General features: G+C 34.6%; 1 protein-coding gene across 1 annotated transcript; it reads left to right on the top strand.

Annotated features, from left to right (window-relative positions):
- The first annotated feature begins 14382 nt into the window (after positions 1–14382).
- On the top strand, positions 14383–15991 carry LOC141641095 (uncharacterized). The gene is made up of 2 exons (XM_074449772.1): positions 14383–14994; positions 15089–15991. The coding sequence occupies exons 1-2, from the start codon at positions 14383–14385 to the stop codon at positions 15989–15991; spliced, it is 1515 nt and encodes a 504-aa protein (XP_074305873.1).
- The last annotated feature ends 2891 nt before the right edge of the window (positions 15992–18882 follow it).

The raw sequence follows: 18882 nt of genomic DNA on the forward strand, positions 1-18882 counted from the left end.
ATTGACGGGCGGGGTTGGGTGTCCTTATGGGCTTCCCAACACGTACCCTCACCCCTTACTCAAGATCTATGGTTTGTGGATCCGTCTAAATACCATTGGATTACGAGAGTCATTCAAATCGAGTGATATAGGGTACAAGTCTTTATCTTTAATCACTCGTAGTCGATTGGCTTTATGCTTTTCGATGAAAGGTGTAAAGTTGACTTGAACGGTTCCAAGTTCCCAAAAAACTTGGTGGCGACTCTAATATGTCTTAATTCGATTCGAAAGAACCTCGAGTCGATTATGCCTAGTGTGGATCCCGCGGACGCAGTTCCCGAGGGCCTTGTCCACACCTATCATGAAGAAGAACGTCCTTCCTTTATTCTTCATGAAGACCACTTGGCACCTATCATGGAGCCAATGATCATTGAAGAGGATATGATAGACCTTCTTAAAAAGGCCAAAGTTTCTTACAAGAGGTACTTGGTGAAAAAGCTCAAAGAGAAAATTGCTCGTGAGGCTACTTGTGGAAATTTGGCATCCACAATGCCAACTTCTAAGGAGCTCGATCATCAATGTTATGAAAATTCTCCTTCTACCTTGGAAGGATTGAATAATCAAAATGCTATCATCGTCACCAATATTGAAGAAGAAGGTGGTAAGTGGAAGTCTTCGGATGGACATGAACCATACTTCATACCTAGTGTTGACAAGAATCATGGGCTTATTACTTTGAAGCATTGGGAAAGCTCTAGTGCCAAGGACAAGGTGAAAGAAAAGATATATGACAAACTTCCTTGGCCGAATTTCATGTTCAAATGGAGCAACCCATACTTATGCTTATTTGGAGCTTGTTCACAAGCTTTTGATCTTCTATTGAGAGCCTTGAGCTCTTTGGACAAGAATTTCTACAATTTGAACTAGTTTGGTGGAGTCCTACCTCAAACCACCATTTGTAAGATACCCTTTCCTTTCACTTTGCATTACATTTCCACTTGCATTTAGTTATATACATATACATTTAGCTTGCAATTGTATTATATTTCATATTACATTTACATTAGTTAGTTCATAGTATAGTTGCATTGTAATATAATTCATATAGATAATTGCATGTAGATCAGAATTCATGCATAGTTACTAATGGCCAAACCTATTCATTTCTACACTAGAAATAGTGTTTAAATCGGTTTGGGGAGGTTTGATCATAGGTGAAAATAATTTACTAGAAATCATGCATCATATAGTATAGTTTAGATTGCATTCATTTGTTATATATGTCATATAGAATTGCATTTAGTTAGAGCATGCATTCATTCATACCGTATCATTGCATTTGTACTTCAATTTCCAAAAAATCAAAAATCCAACAACATGTATTTCCTTTTTATTCCTACTCCTACATGTACATTGAGGACAATGTCCAAAATAAAGTGAGGGATGGGATTTTATATTCCAAAAATGATAAAAATTGAAAAATTTCGAAAAATCACAAAAATATGTCTTTTAATTTCAATAAAAACAAAAAAAAAAACCATAAAAATTTGAAAAATTGAAAACCCAAAAACATGTTCATTTCCTTTGTAGTGTAGTCATGTATATATTGTTGTATATATTATGTTTGTCTATCCTTATTCACATTGATCGACTACGCCACATCCGAGACATGAGGATATTGAAGACCGCATGGTATGATCTTTTCAATCTCCTTTTTCCTCTTTATGTTAATGACTATGTGGCTTTATTTTGATTGATGCGGTATAAACAATGTGAATTTAGGACTTGCATTTAGATTACATGTCATATTAGTTGGTAGAATCATATGCATTAGGTTGTATAAATGCTAGTTGCATCATGGCATGTAGTTTGCATGTTAGAAAAAATTTTGTGAAACCGTCTACTTGGGAAGCTTGACAAGTGTATATAGGCCCTAGTAGATGCCTTTTCTTCTTAACACTTTGCTTGTTAGAATACTTGTAAAACACCCTAGGATGTGTCATGCTAGTATCCCTTGACCCATGGATTAAGGCCTAGTCAAGAGTACCTTGTGGTGTGATAACTCCTTGGCTACCGTTTATTCCAAGGTGACCCTTGAAACCATGCAACCATCATTCATCCATGTTCTACCACATTTTTGTCATCAAAGGGAATGGGCACAAAAAGAAATCAATTTGAGTTCAATGAAATGAAAAGTGAAAGAAAGTTTGCAAAAAAAATGCATCAAATGAAAAGAGGAGCAAAAATAGAACTCCTAAAGCTTCAAATATAAGCCACCCTCCCTACATATGGGGTGACTTTGAAAATGTTCAAAGAGAAATGCAAAGAAAAGTTGAAAGTTGTCAAGTATTGAATTGCCAAAAATCAAAAAGAAATGGCAAAAGAAAGTGTTCTCAAATGAAAATGCCAAAAGAAATTGGGGGGAAAAACAAAAACAAAGCAAACTACCGAATGAAACTCAAATATCTATCGATCCCTTTATCCATCGTATCCATTTTTGTGCATGGTAGAGAGGGGACGACCCTTCTTCTTGTCTAGGCAATTCCGCGATCCTCCAGTGTTTCTAACGCCATAGGGAGTCTATTCTTGACAAAAACATTTAACGATTGAGGACAAAGGTACCCTAGCTTGACACAACTTGGAGGTGATTTATTGGTATCCTTCTAGGCTTAGTAGTTTGAAGAAATTGTATCTATGAAGGAGTGTGTACCCTTGAATTGCTTCCCTTGTAGATAATTTCCGCCACTTAGATGAGGAAAGTGGCTATTCTTTTGTAGATGCATCCATTACTTGATTTTGTGTGCTTAATGATTGGATGTGTCGCCATTTTGGCAAGACCCACCTTGCCTTGCAAGAAGGCATCCTACCTCATGGTTGTCTTGTTGTGAGTTGAAGGGGCGGAGTGAGACCCGCTAATTGTCTCATATCGGTCATGTTATTAGGTTAGTTTAAATAAAGGTCTAGTTTTAGTCACCTCTTTACTCGGGACGAGTAAAGGTTCGGTTTGGGGATATTTGATGTGAACATTATTTGCGCACATTTAGTCCCCTAATTGAGCCTATTTTGCATACTATTATAACATTCTATGGCCATTTTATCCGTCAAAACCTTCCTATTTGCTTTTCTATCGCATTTCATATGTTTTGTAGAAAAGGAGATAATAAGGCGGAAATTCCCGTCTTTCGTGCATATTTGGAAGCTTATTGATGATATTAGATGGACTAGTATGAAGAGGAGGCAAGAATGATGGCCAAGTATGTAGGAATAAAGAGTATATAGAAAGGTCATAAGGTTTAAAGCAAGGAGGAAAAGCAAGGAAGCCATTCATGAAGAAAATTGCTCGGAACGCAAATCAAGGGCTGCTCCTTTGGCTATGAAAGTATGCTAGTTGGAACGGCGTCGAAAAAACAAGTGATCTAGGCTTTTGAATCACTCCAATAGGAGTCCGGATGAGAAAATGACGTCCGTTTTACAATCCGAGGTCAAACAAAGAAGCTGTTCGGGAATCCGCGCGTCCCGAGAAGAAGACGCCCGTCTTCCCCAAGACGCCCGTCTTTTGGCTGGGAAAAACAAGAAAATTCACTGGAGGAGAATCCGCCCGTCTTCTCCCAAATCCGCCCGGATTTCATCTTTAGAATCCGCCCGTCTTCTCCCAAATCCGCCCGGATTGCATCTTCAGAATCCGCCCGTCCCGACTCCAATACGCACGTTCTGCACAAAGACAATTTCGTCTTCTCCAAGCTACAAAGAAAGAAGCCCTTCCTCCGAAAAATACCGGCTCCTCCCTGCTCTAAAACTCAAAAGTGTAATTACTAAATTAGCCGTAGTTAACCCTAAATGCATTCACCTAATTTCCACTATAAATACCCCATTTGTAATAATCAAAAGATACATCTTTTTAGCTAGAAAAATCCTTCCTTAGATTAGATTAGGAGTAGATTAGAATAGATTACTCTTTAATCTTTTCACAAATTACACATTAATCTCTCTTTAATTATTGTTCAAGTTTATTATTCAAGTTTATTATTGGGTAATTGAAGATTATTGGGTTATTATTGGGAGATTGACAACCTTCCATCAACCATCAAGTTCTTCTATTATTCTTTGCATTATTATTTGGATCACCTCAAGTTTGGTATAATTCCTTTACTCTTTAATCTTTAATTGTTCATTTCTTCATTCTATTATCATGTTTATACTTGTTGTGATGATTGACACCATTAATGACATGTTTCCCATGATGATGAGTGAGTAGTTACTTAGCTAGGATTAGTGGGTAATTAAGGGAAGTCAATATGGGATTGATTCATGCTTAATCTAATATGTTTTCATGATTAAATTGCTTGCTTGTTGTGATGTCAACTTTATGCACATGTTATGTTTGATGAAATGCCAAGCCTATGAATCCTTGCATTTACAACCATCTCTTATCTACTCAACTTGACTTGTAAGATATAAACCAACTCGAGTCTTGTTAGACCATGCATAGAAGTTGAATAGGAGGAAAGTAAGTCGACTTGTAGATGTTGTACAATCTAATCGATTCGGCTCCGGGACCCAACCCTTCCTATGAACCGTAAGACATAAACCAACTCGGTTCCTCCACAACATTAATTGCTTGCTTATGATTGTAAACATGTTTGTATGATCAACACCATGAATCCCCTATGACCCCATGATATCCTAGCACTTTTAATCATTTGTTTACATCTTTCCTATTGTTGCTTGTTTTACTCTATTGCTTTTATTAGTCTAGAACACAACTACAAACCCAACCAAATTGTGACACTAGCATGAATTGAGATAGATAGACTTAGAACCCAAAGCACACCGTCCCATGGATCGACCTCGACTTACCGCTAACTAGTTGTTTGTTGAGTATTATAAATGTGTTTGATTGGATGAGTGACGACATCGTCCGGATCACATATTGTATTATCAGATGCCTAAACTTCTCAGGAAAGTTAAGAGCTGCAAGCATCTGCTCAAGAAACCCCCATTCAATGGAGTCATAGGCTTTCTGGAGGTCAAGTTTAAACATACATCTAGGAGAAGCTGCCCTTCTATTGTACATTCTAACCAGATCCTGACAAATAAGGATATTTTCTAGAATACTTCTGCCTTTGACAAAAGTGAAGGAAAAGTATATCTCTATACTTAACATATTCTTATATGTTTCAAATTTATTTAGTCATAAAATAAATTCTAGATCTTATGCATGCAAACTAAAATAAAAGAAGATAAGAAAACATTTTCTCACCATATGAATTTCGGCTATTTGGGCACCAACAAGATCTCCTTCTTGTTAGTTCTTGAGCTTTCCAATATTGAATGAACATACATGACCTCAAAATAGAAGCCCTCCAATTAGTAGCACCCAAGAATATCCCTTAAACCCACAAACTAATATGTACTCGATATTTATATTGTGGTTTACCTTAAAATTGATTACTAATACTCATATATTACATTGATAATTTTAGTAATCTTTTGAACAAATTTGAATCAAAAATTCATCCCTTTTGATGAAGATTTAAAGAGAGAGAAGAGAGAATATACAAGAACATTTGCATGTGGATTGAATGGTAGTGTAAGAATAATAAGTTAAAAGAACTAAAACTCCTCTAAATGGAGTAGTAGAGCCGGCTAGCTAGAGGCCAAGGGAGAGCATCTTGCTTTTCCTTTTTGTCTTATCAATATTGTAGGTGTAAGGCTATGTAATAATAGGTATGATTATAATAATTTTAGGCATTAAAATAATACACCCATCATCCTCCACTACCTACAATATTTCGGTCCATATATAAAATGGACTACCATTTTATTTTGTCAATTTGTCACTTGTCACACAATATGTCACATGTTATATGATACATGTTATTAATTAATTTAATGCATATTTATCACATAAATATCATTTCATGAATTAATTAAATTACATGCAACAAATTGACTAGTGATACTTGATCACATAAATAAAATGGGTCATATAATTATAATTCACAACTTCTTGTAATTATAATTAACCATTCATTCTAATCTTTATTGTTTCTTAAACAATAAATAATTTTAGTAACAAAGCATTTTATTACTAAAATAAATCTTATTTAGTCCCATTACAATAAGATATCAATATTCTCTCTTACAATTGAATTGTTCAATTTTAAGGAATTAATTAATCTGTATCGGTATACAACTAATTAACCTTTTCAATTAAGGGAATCGTCCTTTAGGTGTGACCTCAAGGGATCAACTGATCACCACCGTCGCACGACAGTAATGTCAAACTCTAGCCAGCCAATCATTACCGATATGTGTGGACTAGTTGACTATATATATTATGTATCATCCCTTCCGTATTCTTGAAATGAGATTTAATAATGATATTTTAAATCATGTGATCGCACTATTGTTGAGGACACATTTCCCAACAATCTCCCACTTGTCCTCGACAAGTGTGCATCACCAATTCTCTTGTCCTATTACTATCTCCCACTCAATGCAAGGTGTCTTTCGGGTCATACTTGCAAGTGATCATATCGAGAGTGGCTTCCTCGATCTGGAGAATAACTGATTGACCGGATTTATCTATCATAGATACCTTCCGAGCGTGGCCACGCATTTCCAGTTCATTACTCCTCGAGTGGCCCTGAGATATTGTTTTAACCCTGACAAGGGGGTGGACAATTCCTATCGCACTTATTCCCTTCGACTAGCCACAGCCATCATAACCCAAAATATGCCCATTTGACCCCATTTACGAAGGTCGTAGTAACACAAATCAAAGTTAATCTGAAACTGTGCCATCTTAGGCGAACAGTCGTTAGTCAAAAGAATCGACTCATAAGAATACTATAGTAGCTCTCGCCACGACCAGGCTATATAAATTTGCCAGAACTCTATAAGCGGTCACTGCCCGACAAAGTGTTCCTAACAGTCTGCCTCTGTGATCGACTAGTCATCTCACATGACTCTATGGCACTTGAACTTGCCATCAATCGCATCACACTCTAGTCACTTCGAGACGTCACCTCATACAAGTGACTATGGGCGAATACAATGCTAATCCGTGTTCACTTTAGCGGGGTTCAATGTTGTCTCTACAACCCGTTTGGATGTAACAAAGTATAAAAGGAGTTTTTAAAGTAAAAACTCGAACGACAAATGCGATTATCACATATGAATAGTCAATGCCTGATTACTATTTCATGTTCTATAATCTAATTTGATCTTGTATGTAGTTGTTCATTTCAATTCAATTGAAATGACATGACTCATCATGTTTAGCTTATGAGAAGGCTTTGGTTAGTAGGTTTTATCAACTTCTTGTACCTTACTTAACCTTACTACATATTCGTTTTCCTTTGTAATGTATACATTTGCATTACAAAACTTTCTGAGTACTTGTCGAGATCCAATCAAGACATAAGCCCTCTAGCCTAAGAATAGCTCCCACTGTTTTCACAGTGTGCGGGACTCATCCTTCTTGCACATCTCATGATTGCAAGTGTACTCAATTTCCATTATAAATATCTCTCATTGTTCTTTATTGCCTAGAACGATTCTAGAAAATCTACTTCTTAATTAACATAGTCACAATGGTATCTTAACCATCCTAATGTGTTTTGATTATGGTTTTATCGGAAACCATGCGCAATCTCAATTGTCAATTGTCACTTGTGTAACACCCTTACACAAAATTGCATCATAAACACTTTGTTTTACTTCCTTAATGCTTCTACAAGCACTTAAGGGTAATCTTTATGGCTTACTTGGTAAAGATTACTTAAATTCGATTTTGAAAACAATTCATCATACTCAAAGTATATGAAGTGTTATACATCATTACTTATTTAATTGATCCGGCAATGAAGCAAATGGAATCAATCAAATATGTTCAATTTAATTGAACTAGTCATGAATCTTATCAACATAAGACTTCTTATTGACGCTAATATCATGTGGATTTATCTACATAAATCTAGATATTAAAGATGTATTATATTACTCCAAAAGTCTTAAATCATTCGCAATGATCAATATGTCATCCACATATAAGACTAATTAAAATTACCGTAACTCCCACTAAACTTCATGTATAAAAACAACTTCTCGACTTATCGAGAAAAGTTTTATAACATGATCAAATCATTGATTCCAACTTATTGATGTCCTACTTAAGATCCTCTCTTAAGTTTCACATTATCTTAGGATTGTAAGAATCTATAAAACTCATGACATGTATTGAATACATTCCTTCTTTTGAAGAAGTGGGTTTTAGATTCACTTGCTTATGTATTTCATAATGAAACACAATCTCTAAGAAGATCCAAATAGACTTAAGCATTTAAACTAGCGCAAAACACTTTGCCACCAACCAAGCTTTGAAATCTCTCTTTATTAGTACAAAAACCCTTTGTCACTAATCAAGCCTTTTTATTTCGGATTTTCATGGCTCTAAGCCTTGTATTGAGTTGTGACTTAAACACTTTTATGTAAGTCATATGTTCATTACTTTCTAGAAGTAATCAACTTTGAATCAAACGATTTCTTTGTAAGTTATAAGCTTTTTACTTTCTTAAAAGTAGCATGAATTCATCATTTTTAACAAGTGACGAATTTAACCTCCTAGGTTTTGAAGAAACAATGTCTTACACAAAACGTCTCATGTAGCCAAGAAAGACCAGTTTCTTGCGACATAACATTCTCTGTGGCATTCTTTGTGGCTCTTGAATAATTTCTCCCACTCTGTCTTCTAGAAATAAACTTGTATTTTTAGAAAGACAGTTTCACGAGCCTCAAACCCGTCGTACTCGTGATAATTGAAAAGGGAAAAATGAGCATATGTTTCTTGTGAAAACTTACAAACATGGTATCCTACCATTTCATATCTCATATGAATCGTTTTAGATTTAGTGGAAAGATAATCTAGACAAAATGATAAAATCCCCAAAAGGATCAAGTAACTCAAAGTAACTTGATTGAAGTCCAAACCATATCGAATAGCGTTTGATTTCTTATCCAACCACACATTATTCCATAATGCGTGCTAAGAGAGATTATCTTGTGATACTATATCACATTTCCTTTGGCTTATATCAAAGTCTTCACTTTGATAATCCCATCACGACTAAATCGTGCTTCTTTGAACACTTTGAACTTCTTCAAAGATTTCTCTATTTACCTTATTAAGTGAACATATTAGCGTCAACTTAAATCGTTGGTAAAAGAAATTGATCAACCTATTTTGGATCAATGATTTACAACCTCGATCTCCTTTTCAATCAAAAGGCACGAGACATCTTGCTTTGAATACAAGATACGCATATACCATAAGATCTAATGGTTTCAAGAGTATTCGATAACTCTTTGCGTTAATCATTCCAGAATTTAAGGTTTAATCTTGGGTTACCAATTTGAGTCTTGCATCATCTTCATGATATATCATTCTAGTTTGGTTTAGAATATTATCACCTTGATAATGGGCTAGCCATACATCAAATCGTGGTGTATAGGGTCACAAAAGTGAAACCTCTTTTGTATCTTAACAAGTTTGTATTCTAATTTAGAGTTTAAGTACTTAATAGTCACAATTAAGTACAACTCCAAACCCGAAAACTAGATTTAGTACACAATGACTCTATCTCTCGAGTTCGATGTTGCTAGTCGTCATATTCTAATCATCCTATGTATCAAACATAATGATGAAAGCCTCCACTGGTTTCTAATATTGATGAAGTAGTACTAGCAAAATTTTATATTTAATCAAATAAACATTTAAAGAAGAAGGTTCAATTAGATGTCCCACAACTAACTTGTTGATTATTCAATAATTTGGGGTAGTTTCCTTTCTCGTGTCCAACATTTAAGACAATGGAAACTTATCGGTCGGGATTGATAGGTTTAGTATCGTCATTCTCAACAACTTTACCTTTAACATTACCTTGTATCAATTCCATTATAATCTTTACTTCTTGAACCTCGTCCTCATCTTAACGGTTTAAGAGAATGCTCCCACTTATTTCAATGAGTCTTTGCTTTGAGAAGCAAAATTTAATTCATGAATATTACTCTTCATTTGTTTGTTTTAGTCTTAAAACTTTCATTGAAGTGGTTGCGTTATTTTGGTCAATTTTGATTTCCAACAAATCTAGTTACCAAAACAATTTATCGCTTCAAGGTACTTAATTCAATTAAGTATATGAATAACAATCCATTGTAAGTAGATGTGTTAGTCAAGAATCAAAAACCTGTTTGATAATGAATAACCTTTATCTATACTCTTTAAAAGAGATCCTTAGCAATGGTTCATTTGAGGTTTTATAAGCAAATTCATATTTGTCTTTAGTTACGATGTTTTAATGGAGGTTTTGAAAAATCGAAATGATATCGTATATGAATTGTGGTAAAGAAATAGAACAATATAATAACGGAATAGTGGAAAACTTAACATTTATCGTTTTAATAATACTTGTAAATAAGTATAGCATTTATATAGTGACCTCTACCCAACTATGTAAATGATTCCAAGATCCAAATTCATATTAACTTGGGCACGGTGTGGCCGATACATCCCTTATCAATATAACTCGATGGATTAACTCTTTAATCGATTCTACTTTTAGAATTCTTGGTCGATAAAATTACATTAACATTTATCTTTAGCCCAAAACACATCCGACAAGGGCACGGTGTGGCCGATACATCCCTTATCAAAAACTTTTGTTGAGTTCAACCCAAATTTCGAATAAATGTGTCCATGATCCAAATCCACATCAACTTGGGCACGGTGTGGCCGATACATCCCTTATCAACATGAATTCGGTGGATAGACATTTATCACCCACTTCCCCTACGTAACAAGGTTTGTACCCCGGTGTGGCCGAGCGCACTCCCTCACGAAATAGGTTTTCATGGTTTCTACTCTTTGGTAAGGCTAAGTCTCAATTGTTTATTTTTAGCGAGAGGTCATGTCAATTTATTATCTATCATGTTTTAAGTGAACTAAAGCGGTGAACTACGATAATTGTAATTGACACGGTCGATATACTCGATTAAAATGATAATGCATGTTTTAGTTATGGCGATTTAGCGATGCATGCGACATATAAATAAAATGCAAAGCATAAATTAAATCCTAGTATGGCCTTCCTAAAATAGAAAATCTAATTAACTATTACATATTCGGAAACCAACTCCATTGGTCCCTTGAACTTCGGTTGTGGCACGCATCTCGAGGTAACACCGTCTTTATGTATCGCCATCTTGAAGAAATCCGTCTTTGGGAACTCCGAAATGAATAAAATTACATAATAAATTACATAATTTCCTATTATACATTTGTAACTATAAGAAAATAAATCTATTAAATTACAAGACGGTGATACGAGATCACAATAAAATTACAACCGAATTGATATTCCCATACATTTCGGGCAACACCAATTAAAAACTAAGGCCATACTAAGTAAAAATTACATAATTCAAAAATTACATAAAATAAAATTATGACAATCATAAATAAAATGCAGCATTAAAATATGTATGAACATGCCCAATTTTATGCTAAATCGCCTTTAAGGAGCCAATATCGTATATTACACGGTTTTTACGGATTTGCGTGATTCAACGTTTTATAATCACCAAAATTATATAAATTCATATTTATGCATAGGTTAATTACCCTAACCTCTTAGGACTCAAAAATTAGTCTCCACTAACCATTTGACCATAATTAACTCATATTTCTTATTATTGTTCATAAAAGGACTTAAAATAACAATAAAAAGCTATAAACTTCAAATAAATCACAAAATTTCAAATAAATTTGAAATTTGAAATTTAAACTCATGAACATTCTGGAAAATTACCATGACACTCATAATGTTCAAAAACTTAGGTTAAAAATTTCGAAAGTTATCGGGAAAAACAATGTTGCGGTTTATCGGATTATCAATAAAAATCATAAAAACATGAGAAAAATTATATACATCAACTTTTCAAATTTAGATCTGAAAACTATAATAAAATGCAACATGTGAAGTTTTTCCTTAGTCATGAAGTATGTTTTAGCAATTATTCACTAATTAAGTCACTATTTATGCTATTTTTAATCAAAACTCCATAAATCATGCATGAAGACTTCATTATAGCCTATTATGTTACACACATCTTGTAAAATTGCATGTGACAACATACTAAATTTCTATGACCAGATTCGAAATATTTCTCATATTAACCTATTTTTCATCTAAATTCGATTTTTAAAATGAAAAATCCATATTTCGAGCATAATAACTCATAAAATTATGAAAATTTCCAGATCAACTAAAAAAAATATATGTGAAAACATATCCAAAAACCACTAGAAAATTCGAAGTTTAGCTAATTTTCGTCCAAAAATGACATTTTTATCATAAAAATCACATTTTAATGCCAATATTATATAAAATGAACAACAAAATCCATAAATTAACCAAAATATCCTAAATACATTTTAGGATCAGAAACTTTAACATGCATAAATTATTTTCGTGATATATCATAATAACACAAATTTATATGTTTTGTTTGTTAATCATATAACTCGGAAAAACAATAACCGATTTGCATGCAAACAACCTTGTGCTCATGATACCGATTGAAGGAAAAGTATATCTCTATATTTAACATATTCTTATATGTTTCAAATTTATTTAGTCATAAAATAAATTCTAGATCTTATGCATGCAAACTAAAATAAAAGAAGATAAGAAAACATTTTCTCACCATATGAATTTCGGCTATTTGGGCACCAACAAGATCTCCTTCTTGTTAGTTCTTGAGCTTTCCAATATTGGATGAACATACATGACCTCAAAATAGAAGCCCTCCAATACTGTAGCACCCAAGACTATCCCTTAAACCCACAAACTAATATGTACTAGATATTTATATTGTGGTTTACCTTAAAATTGATTACTAATACTCATATACAACATTGATAATTTTAGTAATCTTTTGAACAAATTTGAATCAAAAATTCATCCCTTTTGATGAAGATTTAAAGAGAGAGAAGAGAGAATATACATGAACATTTGCATGTGGATTGAATGGTAGTGTAAGAATAATAAGATAAAAGAACTAAAACTCCTCTAAATGGAGTAGTAGAGCCGGCTAGCTAGAGGCCAAGGGAGAGCATCTTGCTTTTCCTTTTTGTCTTATCAATATTGTAGGTGTAAGGCTATGTAATAATAGGTATGATTATAATAATTTTAGGCATTAAAATAATACACCCATCATCCTCCACTACCTACAATATTTCGGTCCATATATAAAATGGAGTACCATTTTATTTTGTCAATTTGTCACTTGTCACACAATATGTCACATGTTATATGATACATGTTATTAATTAATTTAATGCATATTTATCACATAAATATCATTTCATGAATTAATTAAATTACATGCAACAAATTGACTAGTGATACTTGATCACATAAATAAAATGGGTCATATAATTATAATTCACAACTTCTTGTAATTATAATTAACCATTCATTCTAATCTTTATTGTTTCTCAAACAATAAATAATTTTAGTAACAAAGCATTTTATTACTAAAATAAATCTTATTTAATCCCATTACAATAAGATATCAATATTCTCTCTTACAATTGAATTGTTCAATTTTAAGGAATTAATTAATCTGTATCGGTATACAACTAATTAACCTTTTCAATTAAGGGAATCGTCCTTTAGGTGTGACCTCAAGGGATCAACTGATCACCACCGTCGCACGACAGTAATGTCAAACTCTAGCCAGCCAATCATTACCGATATGTGTGGACCAGTTGACTATATATATTATGTATCATCCCTTCCGTATTCTTGAAATGAGATTTAATAATGATATTTTAAATCATGTTATCGCACTATTGTTGAGGACACATTTCCCCACAAAAAGCCCCTTGATTCTTGCTTATAATATCAGGCAATACCAAAGCCAACCTAGCACACAAAATTTTGGAAATGACTTTATAAAGTACATTACAGCAAGAGATAGGCCATTAATGCACTACACTAGTTGGCCTATCATTTTTAGGAATCAAAGTGATGACAGTAGCATTAACTTGAGAAAGCAGCTGACCAGAATCAAAGAAATTAATAATGGCAGCACAAACCTCATCCCCAATCACATCCCAAGCATCTTTGTAAAAATATAACATAATACTTAATAATAGGTTATGATGACACTACAAAAATCATTACAGGTTTAGAACTAACCGAGGAGGAATTGAAAAATTATGCTTTGATCGACATCGAAGAATCACTCCAATTAAATGGGAGTAGCTTAGCAAGATTTGAAGGAATGCCCCTACCGGATACATAGACAACGTCACATCACGGGAACACGCTGGTCATGGATGAGTTGTCTTATGACAGAGAATCGTTGCAGGCAGAACACGCTTCTCAACTCTCTTCAATGACTGATGAACAGAGGTCGGTCTATAATCAAATTATGGAAGCTGTTGCATCTAATCAAGGAGGGATGTTCTTTGTGTATGGCTATGGGGGGACTGGTAAAACATTCATATGGCGAACTTTGTGTGCTACCTTGAGAAGTCAAGATGAAATTGTTTTGCCCGTTGCATCTAGCGGAATTGCAGCAACGTTGATACCTGGTGGTAGAACAGCGCACTCGAGACTTAGCATTCCGTTAAACGTGACCGAGAACTCCACTTGCCCCAGAATTAAACCTGGTAGTGATTTAGCAGAACTGTTGATCAGAGCGAAGCTCATTATATGGGATGAAGCACCGATGACTCATAAACATAGCTTCGAGGCCGTTTATAAAAGTTTAAAAGACGTGATGCGTGTTGTAGATGCGCGTAATGCAACACTACCATTTGGCGGTAAAGTGGTAGTTTTTGGTGGCGATTTTCGGCAAACACTGCCAGTTGTTCAAAAAGGTAGCAGAGCTGACATTGTGCATGCGTCTCTTTGTTCGTCATATTTGTGGAGTTCATGTAAGGTATGTTCAAAACTTTATAACAAATGGGTATTAAAACTATATTCATTAACATTTTACCTTCTTTTTATTTTTAAAGACGTGTCATAAATTTCAGGTGCTTAAATTGACTAGAAATATGCGCTTAGAAGTCGGAAGTGCAGAAACTAATGTAGATGAGATAAGGAAATTCTCGGAGTGGATTCTGGAAATTGCTGATGGGTTGGCCGGGGGTCCAAATGATGGTGAAGTTGACATAGAGTTCCCCGACGATGTACTTATTCAACACGTGACAAATCCAATTGCCTCAATAGTAGGTATCACTTATCCTGCTCTTCAAAATCGGTTATGGGACCCTGATTATCTTCAGGAAAGGGCAATACTCGCACCGACTCATGAAATAGTTGAAGATGTAAATGATTATGTGTTATCACTTATTGATGGGCCAGAGAGACTTTACTTAAGCTTTGATGAGGTCAGTAAAGATGATGCAACTATAGGTGAGCGTGACCTTTTCTCCACAGAATTTTTGAACAGTATTAAATGTCCTGGGCTCCCTAACCATGAATTGAGATTGAAAAGAGGTGCTATGGTTATGTTGCTTAGAAATATTGATCAATCACGTGGCTTATGCAATGACACCAGATTAATAGTGACAAATTTAGGGGCTCGCGTAATTAGATGTACAGTTTTAACTGGTAGTCATAAAGGTGATCAAGTGCATATTGCCCGCATTACACTTACGCCTTCAGATTCCAGTAAATTTCCAGTTCGCTTCAATAGAAGGCAATTTCCCATTGCTGTTTGTTTTGCAATGACGATAAACAAAAGTCAAGGCCAGTCCTTATCTCAAGTGAGCATTTATCTACCAAGACCGGTCTTCAGTCATGGACAGCTATATGTCGCGATATCCAGGGTTACAAGCAAACAAGGCCTGAAGCTTTTGATTTGCGACAATAACAAGCGTACATCTAATACGACAACCAACGTAGTTTACACAGAATTTTTTGAATATTTGTAAAGTTTCATTAGTACTATAACATTTGTAGCATATTTCTTTTTCCGTTTCGTAGTAATTAGTAATTTCAATTATATTAAGTCGAATATCAAATTATGGACTATTTACATTTTTCATCGCATTGCACATTTAATCACGTTCATTTACATGCTCCTGTATCCAATAATAGCGCCTACAGTTACGACCCGTGCATTTTTTGCACGGGTTTAAAACTAGTATTATTATTATTGTTTATATTACTGTGTTATTATGTTCAATCTCATAATTTCCATCCTATTTTATCGTCTGTAATGTTTCTAAATAAAAATCTGTTTTATAGAAGTAGTATTAACAAAAAAAGGAAATTTTTATAGGACCCGTGATTCTTCACGGGTTTCAAAACTAGTTATTATTATTATTACCCCCTCCTTTTTTCTAGTTTCTTCCTATTTTTTTTTTTTAAAATTCAACAATAATAAGCCATGATTAAATTAATTTGAAGCAATATCATGTCTAGAAAAATTCAAATTTATAAATTTGGATCATTAAACTTGATTTGAACTTAACCTAAAATGAGTTACTTTGATCAATTTTCATCTCTTGTCATCTTGGAAAAAAGATACTCCCTGTTGTGGATTAATATGTATATACCCCCGTTAGATTAGAGTGGTTCATTAATTTAAACTCAACGATATTCTTATTAGAGTTGTTCATGGGTCGCTTCGTCCATTGACCAGCCTTCCTTCAACCGCCTCCCCCGACCACCCTAACCACCCCTCCCCCAGCCTTATTCCCCTTTCCTCATCCCCAACGCCGCCGATTCGTCAACCGCACCTCTCTCTCCAACTCCCGCCCATCTACCTGACTCCACTCCCGAATTCCTGCGCGTCGAATCGGTGGTATCGAGCTCGATTTGTCGCCCCTGGTAACTGTCACCGTCACAGTCATGTCGTCGATCCCACCACAGTCCCCAACCCTTGCAAGTTGACTTAACTCCCCTCTCCAGTCCCCGCGCGTCAAGCCGGTGGTGGTTTGCGGCCGAGAATCGTCTCCTGAGGTTATTGGCCATAAGTCATCGTCATCACTGGTGAATCTTTGGGCCCGCTCTGTCATCGGTGTCCTGTTGGCTGCGTTGTCGCCGGTGTACTGTGGGCCGCACCGTTGTTTCAGTTACCCTACGTTTTTCGCCATCGCACTACTAGTCTCTATCTCTCTATACTAAATTATTCTAGGGTTGTGTGTTTGAATGGGAGGGGTAAAGTCGGGAAAGGCGGAAAATTTGTGCGGGATTTAGTAAAAATTTGTGTTGGAAATAGCATGTCCGTTAAAATAAGTGGTGTCCCAATTAAAATAGTTTCTAGGACAATTATTATATAGATTTAAAAAAAGACGGTTCATCAAGTGTCTGGCCCGCCTAATCGTCATAATATATGCAAAAGGATTAATAGACTTAAGATTAATAGATTTCTCCATTAAGAAAAGTTGGATATTTTTAGCAAGAAGGAAGGGAAAAGTCACAAAGTAGGGGTTACAAAATTGACATGCCAACCAACAATAACAATTACAAAACTTTATAATTAATGATCGTGATCATGATCAAGAGGCGGAATTAATTATGCAAGTTGATGATGGATTGTTTGCGTGTTGCATATGGACGTGTTTTGCATCAGACAGTTCTATTTCACATCACGGGTTATTCATAGAGTTGCTATCTTATGCTAACTGAGTGTCCTCGGATATTAAATGTAGAGTTTGGGGCTAAATCAACCAATGGTAATGGTAATATCTTCTCTATGTTTATTCTTCTACCAAGAATGTGTTTTCAACAATTAGGTCCTTTTTTTTTTTTTTTTTTTTAATTTCAACTATTCTTCCTCCTAATTCAGCTCATTTCAGTTTAATTAAGCTCAACTTATTCTCACTCTATTCAGCTCAACAAATTTCAATTCAGTTCAGTTCTATTTAATTCACTTAAGTTCAATTTAGCTTCATTCAATCCAAAAGGACATAATCTTAGTAATTATCTATCGATGTCAGCTAGTTTAGCCTTTGTTAGTAAAATTGTAACTTACAAAAATGGAAATGATATTTACTATGAGGTTAAATTTAAAGTTGATTACTAAGAAGTGAGACTTATGATTTACTAATCAAAACTTACTAATCAAAATCAGACATTTTCTAATAGAATTTATGAGAAATGATACTTATATAGGATATCCATTTATCTAAACTATCCTGTAATTAATACTTAGCTTTAACTTCAACTTAATTTTTCCTTATCACCTCCATGACTTCATCTAGAGCTAGCAAATAGGTTGTGTTATGGGTTCGTGTCTGTGTCAACTCTAAATAAGTTGTTATCCTTCCAATCCAAACCCAACCAATTTACGTATACGTGTCAATTGGCTCAACTCTAACCCGTCCACTTATTTTTCCCTAACCCTATCCTATGTGTTGAACACATTTATCGTTAAGCATGTATTTTGTCAACCCACTTATCCTGTATAACACGTTATATTTATCAACCCAACTTTCCTATATAACGTGTTAGCCAAAAAGTGATGAATGATGTGTCTTATGGCTTTGAAAAGTTATACTAGTACAAATTTTGGAGTCCACACATCCCATTTATGAATCATTCAATCAAATAAATGAGTCATTTGTGTTAGGTTTGTGTTAAAAGAATTTAACCCTAATTCGGTCCTAATCTTAACCTGCTAACGTGAATTTGTGTTGGGTGTGTCGTGCTTTCGAGCTGGGTCGATAATTGCAACTTCATATGCACATTAGTAGTGTTCGTTAAGAGCACCGTCCTTCATTCTCGGTGGTTGATAGTGATAATCATCAGATCATGTGATTTAGGACTTGAAGCCCTTTTTATTAACATCCGTACTTTGGTAACTGGCATCATTAAA

Source organism: Silene latifolia, chromosome 2, assembly GCF_048544455.1.
Source record: "Silene latifolia isolate original U9 population chromosome 2, ASM4854445v1, whole genome shotgun sequence".
NCBI classification, from domain to species: Eukaryota; Viridiplantae; Streptophyta; class Magnoliopsida; order Caryophyllales; family Caryophyllaceae; genus Silene; species Silene latifolia.

Bases quoted from the DNA above. Each gene is read 5' to 3' on its own strand.
- LOC141641095 (XM_074449772.1), top strand. From the start codon at position 14,383: ATGGATGAGTTGTCTTATGACAGAGAATCGTTGCAGGCAGAACACGCT. The intron at 14,995-15,088 runs GTATGTTCAAAA...CATAAATTTCAG, and splicing joins ATTTGTGGAGTTCATGTAAG to GTGCTTAAATTGACTAGAAA.